Source organism: Saimiri boliviensis, chromosome 19 (assembly GCF_048565385.1).
Source record: "Saimiri boliviensis isolate mSaiBol1 chromosome 19, mSaiBol1.pri, whole genome shotgun sequence".
In the NCBI taxonomy this organism is placed as follows: Eukaryota; Metazoa; Chordata; class Mammalia; order Primates; family Cebidae; genus Saimiri; species Saimiri boliviensis.
In genome coordinates this window covers 29,750,063-29,765,837 of record NC_133467.1, presented here as the reverse complement: position 1 = coordinate 29,765,837, position 15,775 = coordinate 29,750,063, and the positions used below count along the sequence as shown (strand labels likewise).

At 43.5% G+C, this 15,775-nt stretch overlaps 1 protein-coding gene across 6 annotated transcripts in view; it reads left to right on the top strand.

Annotated features, from left to right (window-relative positions):
• LOC101044371 (uncharacterized protein C1orf226) overlaps nucleotides 1–15,775 on the top strand; it is a 317,762-nt gene that overhangs the window by 219,547 nt on the left and 82,440 nt on the right. For 4 of the 6 annotated variants that reach the window (XM_074390240.1, XM_010331245.3, XM_074390241.1 and 1 more), the window contains one exon: nucleotides 13,530–13,603. In XM_074390240.1, coding sequence (XP_074246341.1) covers nucleotides 13,530–13,603 — 74 coding nt within the window. Of the gene's footprint in view, nucleotides 1–13,529; nucleotides 13,604–15,775 lie in introns of those variants that run through there. The other 2 variants (XM_003943383.4, XM_010331246.3) reach the window with 2 other exon arrangements.

Sequence of the window (15,775 nt, the reverse complement as noted above, 5' to 3'; positions counted from 1 at the left end):
CAGCGGAGCGCAGGGTGAGGTAGGGGCAAAGGCTAGTCACCAGTTGGCTCAGTCAGTCCTGGTACCCCAGGTGATGGGAGTCACCTCCTGTCATCCATGCCTTCAAACCCTCTCCCCATTTTCATACCTTTACCTTTGAGTCTCAGTGGTAGGAAATACTTTCCATTTTAGTGAGAATAACAGGGTTCAGTGGGATTGGGCAGTGAGAGGAGGCTCCCTCAGCAGCTGTCCCCTTCGATTTCAAGAGCAACCTTCATTCCCACTCCATGTACCATGCAGCCCCCCTTGTGTGTCCTTGAATCTTCCTGTTGCAGCCCATATTTACATAGTCCATCAAGACCCAGCCACTGCTGCTGCTCTGTGTGCAGGAATGGCGAGGTGTGGCCAGGGTGGGAGGACAGACAGGGGGATTGATCCATTCAGTGCGCATTCCTCTGAGTTGGGGAGAGACAAGGAAGTGAGCATGTGTTATTTAAACACTTGTCTGTTTTGTGTTAATGGAATGTGGTTGTGGCAGAGTAACACTAACCCCTTGGAAAGGTTAGATTCGTATAGTGGGAGGATGTGTGTTTTCAAAAAGAAACAGAAAAGAGTTTGGCTGATTGAGGATATGTGAGGAGTCCTTTTTGTCCTTGTTTCTCAATTCTGCTGATGCTTTTATTTTTTATTTATGATGCCCTTGTTTTACATGTATTGATGGTAGCACCATATCACAGTCCTATATAGACCTCCTGAGCTTCTTTTGGTTCCAAATCTCAGTTGCTCTTGATTCAAATGGGGCTTAAAGCAGACCTTGAATCTCGGGGCTAGAGGGAGAGAGTGTGGAGGTCGTGGAAGCGGAGACAAATGCATCGTAGTAGGCAACATAAATTTGAAGAACCATATAATTGAGAGGGATCTTAAAGGGGACTTGTCATATCAATCCAAGGGCTTAAGTCTTCTTTCTAACATCCTTACAAGGGGGATTGTCCAGTGTATGATTGGACACCTGTAGTGATGGGAAATTTACTGCTTCCTGAGGCAGCCCCTTTTCTCTGGATGGTTACAAAAGCCTCTCATATATTAATCCAAAACTTGTTCTTTCATGCTCCCTCAATACTTTCATTGGTGGTTTTAGAAAGTGTTTTATGGCTATGATCTTGGAAGTATGTAGAAAAAAGATATACTGTTTATAAAGAACCAATTTCTTCAAAATTCACAAGGGTAGGGGATTAAATATCTTTGCCTTTATAAACCTTTACTGTGTGCATGGTTGCCATCTTGTTCTTCCTCTGGGGCCCTGTGTTTTGCCTCTTCTGTCACACAGTGGACAGTCACGGGACAGTCTTTAGAGTATTGTTGTCTAGGAGTTCCTGAGCAGAGTAGTTGCTGAAGCAAGCTGAGGCCTGTCAAGCCCCTGGAGCCCAGTTAAAGAAATTGTGGATGACAACAATGTGAATTTGAGCAAGAGATATTCTCAGAAGGAAAAAATGGGCTAATTTTGACACTTGTGTAAGGTTACTTTCCTCAGCCCTTCCTGTGAGGGGACTGGTGGCTCAGAGCCCTCATGGAACAGCCTATAAAATGATTGCTGTTTGTGGGTACTTTCCAGGCTGCATGATGCTTTCACACCCATCAGCACCCAGCCCTTCAGCAGTCTCTGCGGACGTTTCTCTTGGTCAGCGTCACAGCACCCAGTCACCTGGGAGAAGCAGCCACACAGATGGTTTTCTCACTGAGCGGCCCACCAGGGGCTGAGCTGTCAGTCTTTCAGGTCAGAAGTTCAGACTCATCCGTTTCGAACCCGTGAGCCTTGGGAGACTAACTCACACTGACAAAGCTCAGAAGAGGCTGATGTATGAACTAAACCAAGAGTTTCTTAATTCACTCTGAGACATACAGCAATCTCCTGGACCAGATACTCACGTTATCCTGGCAAGCATTTTTTCTTTCCACTAGAGGCAAGTGATAGGAGAAGGCAAATTATTAGAGGGTTGCTGGATGAGCATAGAAATGGAGCAGTCAGCTCATTGTATGACAGGCATGTCTGCTGGCTTTGGGCTCCACAATAAACGGGCCCACTGAATCTTCCTAGTGGCCCTACTGGGCAGATGCTCTTCCTGGAGTCTGTCCAACAGACTGCCAGGGTTTGCTTCTGTGTCTCTCCGACTTCTATAGTTCCATGGCTGACACTCCCAGAATCTTTCCACCACCCCACTACACAGCCGCTTCTGACCGATATATCTTTGTTTACTTTCTTCTTCTTTCTTTCTTTCTTTTTTTTTTTTGAAACAGTTTCACTCTTTTGCCCAGGCTGTAGTGAAGTAGAGCGATCTCGCTTCACTGCAACCTCCACCCCCAGTTCAAGTGATTCTCCTGCCTCAGCCTCCTAAGTAGCTGTGATTACTGGTGCCTGCCCCCATGCCCAGCTGATTTTTGTATTTTTGTTAGAGATAGGGTCCCACCATGGTGGCCAGGTGGTCTTGAACTCCTGACCTCAGGTTATCCACTCACCTCAGCCTCCCAAAGTGCTAGGATTATAGGGGTGAGCAACTGAGACCAGCCTGTTTACTTTCAATTAGGTTAAATTTAAAGGCCTACTGTTGTAGGGGCTGATCTGTCTCTTTCAGGTATCTTCGTATACCTCTAATGTTGTCCATCATGGGGCAACTTCATAGTTTTGCCCTTAGGGCACAGGCCTACTACCCACCTCACTGTCTCTCCCATGTATCTTTACCATGTGTGGTGGCTTCTCCACTGTGCATGTGAGAAAACTGAGGTTGGCTCACATAACACATAAAGGCAGTGGTATGCTGAGGTATCACCTGGAGAGAAGTCGCCCGTGCTCCACTAAGCACATGAAAGCCAGGCTGGAGTAGCCTGGGACCAAGGGAATGCCTGGGACCTCGAGACTCACTTTAAAACTACATCCTGGGTAATCTCCAGTGTGGCTTCACCCGCCTACTGACCCGGAAAAAAGATGGTCTAGCAGGTCTTTCCTAGATCTGATTCTTCTGAAGCCAGGCTTGGGAAAGGGGAGCCTCTCATCTTGTTTCCTGCACCCACGCCTAGTGTCCATTTCAGGGCCATGGCTGTGATTTGAATAATGACTTTAATCATGGGGTTCAATTTACACCATCTCTGACAGATGAATGCACATTGACAGCAATCAGCCTTTTTGTCATCTTGTTCTCATGTGACAGTTCTCTGGTATCTGAGTCCTACCCCCACACTCACACACATGCACACTTCCTCTCTCTCTCTCTCTCTCTCTCTCTCTCTGCTTATAGAATTGAGAGAAGTGAGAGTAGACATGACATTGTATAAATGCACAATTTTTTCCAAGGAAATGGAATACTTGGCAAATTTCACTAATCACCATCATGGTTAGGTTAAGAACTAGAGCTCTTGCCAGGTAGCTGTAGGTGTAGAGACAGCCATAGCTTGTATTCAGCCCTAAGGGAGTGGAATGTACAGCCTGTAATGGGTACCTGTGCCAGGCTAGTGGGTAAAAATGTTAAATAGCCTTCTCCTTCAACAGTTAGCTTGTTGATTTTCACTGGGTCAGTGTGACAGTTTGGAAGAAACCCCCAGCCCAGATGAGAAGACCTGGTTTTCAGTCTTGGCTCTACCCTTCCTGGCCTGTGATTTTAAGCACGTTATTTTATCTTTCTCAGTTTCAACTGTAAAGAGTTCAATTAGGTGATCACTTTAACTTTTCTAGCTCAAATACTCTGTACCAGCTCTGGAACCATGCTTTTTGGTGTTTGTGTGTATATATGAGTCACCTGTATGTATTTAGGTCTTTGAGTACCTACTGGACTCAAAACAAAAAAGACAACAGACCTTGGAGTCTCAGTGGATCACTGTGGTGTTGTTTCCCAACCCTCTAGGGCAGGAAGAGACCCTCTGAGGTTCAAAGTCTCTGAGGCAGCCACCCAGCCTCCTCTCTCTCCCAGACTGTCTGTAACTAGTGAATGGTGATGTGTTTCCTGGCTGAGAACTGTGTTTATAGGGAGTCCCTGCCCTCCAGGGAACTTTTTAAGGGCAGGAGCCGCCTTTGTAAGCCCAGCACTTGCCTGGGCACCTGACACATGTAGTATATTTTCAGTAATCGTGGCTGTTCACTAGCTGCATGATTGAACATCAGTTGTGTGTGATAATGTCATTAAATTAGGAGAAAATAACTACTTAACATTTGGATCAAATGAAGTCTAGTTTGTTACTTTTATTATATTGTCCTCCCTCTTTTTCTTCCTGTCAATCTGCCTGTTTAAAAAACAAAACAAAACAAAACAAAAAAAACAAGGATGAGATTCTTTACCAAACATAGGAAGGCTTGCATAGAAATTGCTAATTCTATAGTATTAATTGTAGTTGTTCAGGTGTATTATACTAGTGTAGGCAGTGACCAAATATAATCAACTCTCATTGAGATGTAGAAAACATCTTTTTGGTTATAATAGCAAGTATCTAAAAGTGCTGTCATCTTGAACTGATGCCAACAGATAATGAATTTCAAATTCCTTATGAATCTTAGGTTGAATTTGTGATGTGAACCCAGTTACTAAGATAATTAGCTGTACTTTGATGTCTCTCAATCAGTACATTTTCTTCAACTCTCATCTAGGCTCAGGTAATTATGTTTTCCATGTATATATAATGATTAGTTATTATAATACTGGAATCACACTACAGCACCATTTACTAGGGAGTGGAATCCTGAATAAGAAAGATTAGTCTTGAACCTCATCCGAGGGATTTTTCTAATAAAGAACCCAAAGGGCTTCAGTTTTATATGGTTTCTCTTATGAACCAGTAACTTCGTTGGGATTCCCTAAGGCAACATTCTAAAAAGGCTTCATCCATTAACAAATAGTCATTGTGTGTCTACCATCTTCAAGGAGCTGCATAGGTTATATAAAGATATTATATATGAACCCTTTCCAGCAAAATTATTCTTTGTCACTAATGCACACATAGGTTTGTTGCAGGTTTTATAAAATTGCATTGTAGTTATTTATCTCTTTCCCCCAGAAGCTGTTAGCTTTAGGGAGCAGGGACCATATCTTCTCTCAAATCTTATTTCATCTGTTTGGAAAAGTAGAAGACCAGAGGGAGCAATCTGATGCAAGTAATTACACACTAAGGTAATAATGAGAAGAGCTAATAGTAATAGTTAACACTGATGTTGAATACCTACCATTGGCTAGGCCTTGTTTGAAGCACTTTACACTTAACAAATGTTCACAACTGCCCTGTTAGGTAGATACCATTCTTACATTGTTTAAAAGCAGATTGAGCAACTTGCCTGTATCTCAGATCCCATCAGTGGTGAAGTCAAGGTTCAAACCTTGTCTTTCTTAAATCCCAAGCAGGTTATTTCCACTGCTCTGTTGCTGTGTGTCTGTACTGATCTCTTTGGACCCCTTTAGACAAAAACTACTCCATAGGAAATGCTTAATTAATTAAGCCAGGGTCTCTAACTCCTAACCTGTACTCTGTTATGGATGCATTACATCACAGGGAAACGATGTTCCTGCCCAAACAGTCGTGCTAGTTACTATGGAAACACAGAACTCAGATCAAATTGAATGAGAAAATGAGGCACTCAGAATTATAGAACCAGAATTTAGCAGACTGAAAAAATGGTTTGCTCTGATCCTCTAATTGATTAAATGTAGCAACAGAGGATAAGAGAAGTCCAGTGACTGTCCCTAGGACACCCAGGTAGTTACTGACAGCCAGGGTGAGAATCTAAGCCCTAAACTTCATCCAGTATTCCTTCCACCATGTTGTGTTTCTTGGCCTTCTTTATTTTCTGCCTCTTTAAAAACAAGCCTATGAGGAATTGTATACATTGTGGGAGGATTTATTACTGCTTCAATTTTGAAATGCACGTTCCTATACCCATAGGTTATACCCGAAGGAGAGAGATACCTTTATTTTCAGTATAATCCTATTCTGTCTAGAAGCCTGGAGAACTTGTCAAACTGAGTTTATATGGCCTTTGCAAGGTTTTTTTTTTTTTTCTTTTTTAAGTCACCACTGCTATTAGGTGTGTGAATAATGCTGCATGAGTAATGGTGAAGCTTGCAGGCTTTGTGATACACCTACTGGTAATTCCCAGTAGGGATAGGAAATGAATGCCAATACAAATTTCTCCTCTACTTTAGCATTCCTGGGGAAGGGCTTCAAAGATGCCATATCCATTTCCACATGTCAAAAGGAGAAAAGACCACTGTGATAATTATTCCTGACTCTGTTTTCTCTTCTTGGCACTGTTCCAGGAAGACCTACCTCTAAATCTGTTCCCATATAACATTCCTTGCCAGGAGCTTTTAAAATGACAAAGTGGCTATGAATTTCCATGGAGGACTTGACATCTGCACTCAACAGGTAAAGGAAAGAGAAGGTCCTATATCAAAGACGCATTTGCCTCATTCAGTGGTCTTACAAAAGCATACAGAACAAGCCCTTTATCCCCTTCCTCTGTGGAAAGCAAAGAACTTCCTGGTAATGGAGAGTGAAAGACGATTTCATCATTTGGAGTTGCAGACCATGGGACTACAGGTAGAAGAGTTGGATTTTATTTATCACTGGACTAGGTGGCCTTGGAGAGAAATAAGTCAACTTCTCTGAGCCTCAGTGTTCCTTTTTAATGTGGAGATCAGTAATCTAAAAGTGTTATGTAGAAGTTCTTTCCCTAAATGGAGGAAAGGACTGGGCACGGTGGCTCACACCTCTAATCCTAGCACTTTGGGAGGCTGAGGTGGGCAGAGCACAAGGTCAGGAGTTCGAGACCAGTCTGACCAATTTGGTGAAACCCCATCTCTAGTAAGTATACAAAAATTAACCCCATCTCTACTAAATATACAAAAATAGTGGCATGCACCTGTAATCCCAGCTACTCAGGAGGCTGAGGCTGGAGAGTTGCTTGAATCCAGGAGACAGAGGCTGCAGTGAGCTGAGATTGTGCCACTGCACTTCAACCTGGGCGACAGAGCAAGACTCCGTCTCAAAAAAAAAAAAAAAAAAAAAAAAAATGGAGGACTTTGGGAGGCCGAGGCGGGTGGATCACGAGGTCAAGAGATCAAGACCATCCTGGCCAACATGGTGAAACCCCGTCTTACTAAAAATACAAAAAAAATCAGCTGGGTGTGGTGGCATGCACCTGTAGTCCCAGCTACTCGGGAGGCCGAGGCAGGAGAATTGCTTGAACCTGGGAGGCGGAAGTTGTGGTGAACTCAGGTCACACCACTGCACTCCAGCCTGGCGCCTGGTGCCGGAGTGAGACTCTGTCTCAAAAAAAAAAAGGAGGAAAGGACTTTTTCTCCCATATCAACTGTGAGAATGAAAAATGTGAAGCAGATACAGATGACTTTCCTGTATCTTTGCTTTCTCACCTCCTCACTTTCTGTGTTAGTCTGGGTCCTCTGAGAAGTGGATGCCAAGACAATGTTAAATGCCCATGGGAGAAATGGGGGAAGCATCTGAGAAAGGCTGGAAGGGCTGTCAGGCTGCAGAGAGGTTTGCCCCTGAGTGCAAGAGAGAGGGGAGGAAGGAAGGAAGGTTAGCAAAAGGGTCCTGACTGCAGTGCCATTTGAGGAAGGCTTGGCAAGGCTTGAGGGAGTCCTAAAGCCAAAGCTGTCTGTCGAGACCCCACATCTCCTAGGGACGTACCTGCCTTAGTAACCCTCCATGCTCGGTCACTGACTGGAGCAGCCTGTGGAAAGCATGGCTCCCCGACCAACACAATGATGGATTTCAAAGTGCAGCAGCGGGGGCCCTTGGGTGGACCTCTCTGTGACTGGTAGTCTGTGGGGGTACACTCTATGACCACACCTTCCTTTCTCCAGAAAATGTTTACTAACATTTTCCAATATATGAAGTGGAACCTTCCTTCAAGTTGAGCTATTCCTTCTGTCTCACTGACTTTTAAGAATACCCTGGAATAAGGAATTTATGAACAAAGAGAAGAGGGGAAGGGAGGAGGTGGCACAGAGACAGGTTAATAAACTCTTGTGTAGAGGCCTCCTAAAAGGCTCAGCAGTGCCATGGGTGTCCTTAGCAGGCATGGAGGGGACAAGAGTAAGAGGAAGGAGTTACACATATCCACATACAGAGTTGGGGCATGGCAGAATGCCAGGCAGTTGCCCCTAGGGCTAATCTACTCCACCAGGCACTCCCTCCCCACTCACAATTTTTTCTCCGTTTGCTTTATTTCTGGAGTGAGTGAAGAGGCAGATCTTTGTCTCCTTGAGCACTTAGCATATTGGCCTCGCCACCGCTGCTGCTGCTGCTAGTGCTCGTACTCCGGTGGGGGCTCTGCCTGAGCCTGGACTCACGGTGGAAGGAGGCTGAAGACAAGCCCTGCTGGTACCCAGTCCTGTTGGTTCCCTGGGCTGTTTGCTGTAAATAAGGCTGTGAAAGGCCTTCTTACCCCAGAAGGCACTCAGAGAGGTGCTGACACCTTTAGAAGTGTGTGTCCCCTCCCTTCCACCGCTGTTTCCCATCCTCCTTCCTTCCACTCCCATCTGTACTGAAAATGTCCTCACTTCCTGGCATATCATGGAGACCACAGCTGATCCTGGATAGTGAGTAGCGAAACTGAAATCACAGCTACCAAGACTCCAAGTCTTTATTTTCAAGCATTAAAAAAAAATAAATAAAGGAAAAAAAAAGACTTCAAGTGTAGCTTAGAGCTATGAGGTTTTCTGAAGACCAGTTAAACTGAGTTTGGCTATAGTTATTGTTCAGTAATACAACTCTGTCCTGTCTATGTTTGAAGCCGGCTTTGATTTATAATCCCATAGGTCTGGGAAATTCATTTTTCTTCCTATTTTCCCTCTCTCATTTCAAAATTTTTTTTTTCTAATTGTTTCTTCTTTGAAGAGTGTTTCCATATAGAAAACTGAGGAAGGGCTGGTTTGTTTGTGTTGTTTTGTTTTTTTCTTTAAAATACTTGCAAAATAGAGGCAATAAGACAAACAATTGCAGACCAGGAGAGGGGAAGGATCAAATTGTTCTTGAATCAAGACATTAGTGATAGTCCTAAAGTTATGTGAGATATGTGAAGCGGGACCTCCCTCTCAGTGAAGCTGTTCATGATACTGCATTGCCTTGGAATTGTGCCAGAGTAGTGGAGTCAGCACTAGTCCAAACATCAGGAGAATTTGTTTTTAGTTTTGGCTGGGATACTAACAAGGGGTGACACCTTGCTTGAGTGACTATACTCCTTAGGATATTATTTGAAAGAGGTGGAGTGAAGGTAGACCCTTTAGTTCTAAAGTTCTTGGGCTATCATTCAGGCCTTGAGGATATTGTGTTAAAAAAGCTCTTGATGATTTCCTGATTTCTTCATAGATTTAATATTTTTCATCCAAGGATGAAGGTCTGTAAAGTGACAGACAGGACTAGATTTTAATGAGATCTTCAGAAAAGGAAAATAAGTAAGTAGGTGAAAAGATCTTTGTGGTTTTCCCCCTTCTCAGGACATTTTATATGGGTGATGGGACCTCTTTTAAAAGTAAAGTATGTTTTGGCTTCTGTAGACCCTGCCAATGCTCATTACTAAATTAATACAAAGGGCCCTGGGAGCCTGGTTTCCCTGTCCTCCTATTCACATCTGCCAGAGAAAGAAAATAGTTGTTCTGTATTATTTTGCCTCATTATTCTTTTCTTTTAATGAATGTCTTAGTTACATTCTGTAGAATTGCCGAGAAGAGCCTTGCCCAGGTTAGCTTTGATAATGGAGGCGCATGGCAAGGCTTGGAGGAAACAGGAGCTGGCGCCCGACGCATCTTCTCTCTCAGTGTTGAAGCCAGTGTGAGTGGAAATAGAGTCACAGGTCACAAAAACTGTCCACCGTGACTGGGCTCAGCCTAGACTCCATTTAGCATTTGATATTTCCCAAAGAGAGGATTCTATTGGGTAGAGTTGGGTCTTTTTGCCCTAGAGCTCAGTGATTGGGTGATTGAATGCCAGCCCTTGCTGGATCCGCATGGTCAGTCAGGTGGGGATCCTGACCCCAGACAGACATGGCCAGGTTAGCACAGTTGGCCTCCTCAGACATACGCAGCATGCACCATTCAGACCCTCTTTGGGGCTGCTTTCCTCAGAAGGGGACAGGGCATGTGACTGTGTCATGGAGTTTCCCAGCCTCTTTAGTGTATTGAGTCATTGGCTCCTCTCAGTCACTTTGAAAATCACAGCAGATCTGCAAGGACTGTCAGGAGCAGACTGTCCTGATGGTAAGAACATGAGAGAAGGGAAGATGCATTCCCTCAGGAGCAGAGCACGTCTGTGGATGCCCCACCAAGTGTTTGAGTCACGGCAGCCACTTCTTGAGTATGCTAAAGTGGACCCTGGCCTGAGACAGTGGTTAATGAGACCATGGTCAGTTGACTGTCTTTGAAATTTAAGGGGACCTTCCGTTGCCAGGCCTGAGACTCCAGAGGAAGATGTGGTGTGTGGAAGAGACCCTCTGGTTGAGGATTTCAGTCCAACCTTTCTTTGGTGTATAGCAGTGGCTGTCAACCCTAGGGTCACATCAGAACCACTTGAAATGTTTGTTAAAGCTACAGATTGTGGGGCCTCATCTCTGACCCACTGTATTCATGTCTCTAAAGAGGTGGAGCCGAGGCAACTGTAGTTTAAAAAAAACATGGTAGATATGGGAACCAGACTTTTGCTTCTGGGAAGACCAAGTAGATGCACTTTACCCTATTCCTCCTGCTAAGTACAGCAGAAAACCCTAGACATTACATATAAAACAAACATCAGAAGATTCGAGAGGCAGAGAGAGCACAGTCTGGCTAGGAACCTAGGGACCCACAAATTACAGAGTCGTGAATTCCCTGGGTTTCTTTTCACCTCATATATCCCAGATACAGAGCTGAAGAAGTTGGCAACTCATGCATGCCAGTGGGAACAGACATCAAAGCCCCAACAAAAGCCTGCACTCTCCAGCCAAAGAGAAAAGGGGCAGCATAACAAGGCAGAAAACTGCCCACAATAACCACTCTCCTCCAGGCAAACAATCCATGGAGTACCTGCCTCACCACCACCCAGGCCCCCATGGCTGAGCCGGAGCCCAGGCTTCCACCCTTGCTGGGCTGTAATGAGGAACCCCAACGCCCCTCCGGGTGGTGCCACAAGAGGCTGAGAAAGGTACCAGGCCCTTCATCCCTGCCAGCTGGTAATGAGTGTCCCACGCCACCCTCTCGCTCCTGTTTCCCAGGTGGTGTCTGTGGAGAAGCTACCCTTCCACCAGTGACCTGCAGTCATGAAGCCACTCTGTGCATGTTGTCAGCAGATGCCATGTGAGAACTCCAAGGCACTCCTATTCCCACAAACCAGGGTCATTGGAAGCCCAGTGGGGACCTAGAATGACCACCCACACCCAGCAGTAATGAGGATCCTGCTTTCCCCTGTGTATCAGCAGAAGCCGAGTGGGAACCTGGCCTTAACTCCCTGCTGGGGGTAATCAGGTGGCATCCTACACGCTCCCCTGTTTAGTGTCATAGTAAGACAGTGAATGCAGAAAGTTTAAATAACATCTAGACTCTTAAATGTCCAGGCTTCAATTGAAAATCACTCACTATACCAGGAATGAGGGAAATATCAGCCTCTGTGAAAAAAAAAAAAAAAAAAAAAATGACAGTCAATTGGTGCTAACACCCAGATAACAGAGATGTTAGAATTATCTGACGAAGATTTTGAGGGGCCATCACAAACATGCTTCCATGAGCAGCTGCATAAACTTTTAAAACAAATGAAAAAGTAGAATCTTGGCAAAGAAAAAGAAAAAATAACCAAATAGGGATCTTAGAACTGAAAAATACAATAGCTAAAATAAACTCAATAGATGGACTCCACAGCTTTACAAATACTGCTTTGCTAACTGCATTGAATTAAAAGTGTGGGTAGAATATGTGGTCACGGCGATAGATGTGGGTTAATTTAATATTTATGTCATAAAGATTTTGCCCTAAGACCAAATCATCTTTTAAGCATATTATGACATTTTGCTGTTTGAAGGACCACTATGGAGAACAGTGATACTGGATGATTGCAATATGTATGCTGATATTTGAGCTTTAACTGAAAAATTTCAGTGCATCAGTTGGAAACCAGCCTAATGTGTGCTCATTATGAGGTCATTAAAAAAAGTGCTATAAACCAATCTTTGCTGGGTTAGAGGGAGTGTCATGGCTGGAACATTAAAAGGCTATTTCTCTACACAATGCTGATCAGGGATCTGGTTCATTTTACCAGGTTTTTGGGGGGAATACTGATAAGAAGAATACATACCCAGAAAATCAACTATGGTAGCAGGTAGTCTGGAAAACTTGTCTAGTGAGGGATGTTTACAAAACCTGGGATTATTTAGTATAAAGATGATCTGGACTTGCTGTATTTATATATATTTGAAGAGATTCTTACTTAGAAAAGAAATTAGTCTCCTTCTTCTGTGTTGCTCCATATAGGTCATTCATATATTAAAATTTTTATAGGGTAGTCAGTAGCAATTATAGGAAGGTATCTTTTTAAAGAAAAAATTTAGTTTTTGGATGTAACTGAAGTTTTGTTGTCTATAAAACAGTGTTTGATATTGGATATTTTTAAACCAGTCCAAAATCCATCTCTATGGATGGTATTGGTATTGAATAAAAATTCAGGGATTAAATGGTGTATTAATGTATGTGTGTGCACACACATTTATGTGTAATAATGTGTTTGGGTAAAGCTGCTGACAATGCTTTTTCCTAATGTCACTGTAGGAGCCTGGACATGATTTCCCCCAGTCCCTGGTAGAGGCCTAACAACCTCCCAAGCCCAGCATGTTTGGACAGCAGCCACCCTATGCCGAGAAATCCATATAGCTAAAAGCATTCAATTAATCCACTATATACTCCTTACCCTTTCTCCTCTCTTGAGTCCTTCTTTCATAGACGAATGTGTTCTTCCCCAATTTTCCTGCACAGCAGTCTCTCTGACAAAGGATAGATCAGGATTCTCTGTCCCTGCACCTGCAGGTCAGACCTGAGGGGGTGTAGTTGGCTGCTGACCCTAATGTCCCCCAACATTGAGGCACTGAGGTGCTTCTCACCTCAGCAAGCACTGCGATTGAATCCATTCTCCTCCAGCTCCTCATCCCCAACTTAGAGAGTCTCTTTCGTGTTCACTGTAAGTTAGGTTTACAATGAATAGCCTTTTAGGGGTCACCCTGCAAATGTACCAGTTAACTTACCTGGCTTGTCTGGAGCCCCACACTACCACCCCCACTTCACCCCCTGTGTTTCCTGAGGCCTTCTTGGCTCCTGCCTACCCTCTGAGCCTGGAGAGACACTCCTAAAGTGCTTGGAGAAAACTGATCAGACTAGACACTTGACATTTTCCACTTGTCCTTTTGGAGCAATCAACTCCAGGCCTCTTAGAGGGAAAAAGTCAGGTCGAGCAAAATGCGTGTGTTTGCATAAGTATTCATAGCTCAGTGTGTACCCTGGTTCTGTAACTGAGGACAAGCCTAACTTATTCATTTACAGCTTCTTTTATTGCAGAAAAAGGAATGGACATGGGATGAGAGCAAGATGCTGGTGATGCAGGACCCCATCTACAGGTAAGAGCCCAGTCTAGCGCCCAAGGTATCACTGAGCCCCAGAGTCCCCCTGCCCTCTCCTAGAGCCACCTGTCAGGATGGTGGATCCAGGCAAATTTAAATACACTTCTATGCTTTTCTCTTCTGAGACCTGTTGCCCCCATTAGATGTGAATACAAGATGTAAATCTGCCTTATCATTCTGGTCATGCTTGATTGCATTAAGGAAGCTGTGGAGAATTTCTGCTTGATGTTTAATTTAAACCTCTCGGTTGTAATTGGAGACCTTTTAAATTTGTGCCAGTGTTGTCCTGACTGAAATTCTGTAATTGCATGTATATTGATCAAAATAAGAAAACTAGGTTATTCCATCTCCCTATGCTAACAGTTTCCCAGAGTTGTCTCTTTCACCTCTCTGCCCCTTCAGATATTAAGCATAGTATAAGAGCTTTGTGAGCATGCAGGAAATCAAAAGTCAGAAATGTATCTCCAGGTCTGAATGTTTTGTCTCCCCAAAATTTGTATGTTGAAATCCTAACCCTCAAGATGATGGTATTAGGAGTTGAGACCTTTGGGATTAGTAACCTTATATTACAAAAAGAGGCTCCAGAAAACTAGCTAGCCTCATGATGGTGTCCTTCCCCTATGGGAGGACACAGCTAGAAGGCAGGCCCTCACCAGACGCTGAATCTGCCAGCATCTTAATCTTAAACTTCCCAGCCTCCAGGACTGTGAAAAATAACCTGTTATGTATAAGCCAGCCAATTTCTGGTATTTTATTTTAGCAAACCGAACTGACACACACCCAGAAATTGCTTTTACAAGAATACTGGTATGATTCTTCTAGAGATTGGATGGCTGCCATCCATGTGTATTGTCCTGGGCAGAAGAATATCAGATAGCAAGAACATGTAGAAAGCCAGGCTCTCCCAGGAGTCATGGCAGGAGCTTGAGTCATGGGTGTCATTCTTGTGTCCTGGATCTCTGCAGACCAAGCCCCACCTCCTTCCTGTTTTCCTCACTGGGAGAATGGCCATTCATTTAGGAATTTGGAGATCTAGATTTAGGTTTTGATTTTATCTGCTCTCAAATTATTGCCATTCCTTTGTCAACAAAGTGGATAAGGGTTGGAACTCAATGTGTGAAGTTGGCAGCATGGTGGCCCTGCCTTTTAAAGAGCAGATGTTTGTGAAATGGAATGTCCATTCATTCAAACAAATATGCAGGTGTGAAATACTCATGGCAGGTACTGTGCTAGTTAATTTCGTAGATGACTAAACTAAATGAGTTGCAGTCCCTTGTTCTCAGGGAGTTTTAAACTAGTAGGAAACGGACATGTCACTGAGGTATAAGATAGTATGTCTGACAAAATGAATTTCTTCTTCTGTGTTCCTGTAATACTGTTTAACGTGTTTTTGGAAATACTTGTTATAGTGTTTTGTTACTTTTTTAAAAAACAAATGTCAATTTTTTGCCACTAGCCTGTTACGCTCTTGAGGGAAAAATCTACGCCCTTCTACTCACTTTTGTATATCTAGCGCCAAGCCTTTGTCTGGCCCAAATGAAGCACTTCATACATGTGCAATGGTGGATGGATAAATGCATTGAATTAATATCTGAAAATTAACATAAGTGTTATGGTGGTTCACCGAAGGGAACAATTACCTTCTACTTAAGTGATGAGAAAAGGCTTTAAGAAACAGATTGCATTGGAAATTGGCTTGAAGAATGTGAACGGCAGACCTCTATGATATGCATTTTGTAAAAGGAAGAGTTTCTTGGCTTTATTTTTTTAATGCTAGCACCATATAAGGAAAAAAGTGACCTCCTTATGGATGCTGATCATAAGTTTGAGTTCTGCCTTTTGCTGGTTGAAAGAAAGGACTTTCCCCAAAGTTTTCACATATCCCAAGTAAGCTGCTGATTTTGCTTATTTTTTAACAGCTTCATTGAGGTATAACTGGCATGCAAAAATCAAACGTATTTGAAGTTGAATAATTTGGTGAATAAATCTCAGTTAAGACAGTGAATATATCTCTCACCCCACAAGTTTCCTTGTGCTTTTTTGGTAACCCTTCCCTTCCCATCCCTCCACCACCTCATCCCCAACCTCAGTTTCCACATTCCCAAGCTACTGCTGATCTCCTTTCTCTTATTGATGAGTTTGCATCCTCTAGAATTTTGTATAAATAGA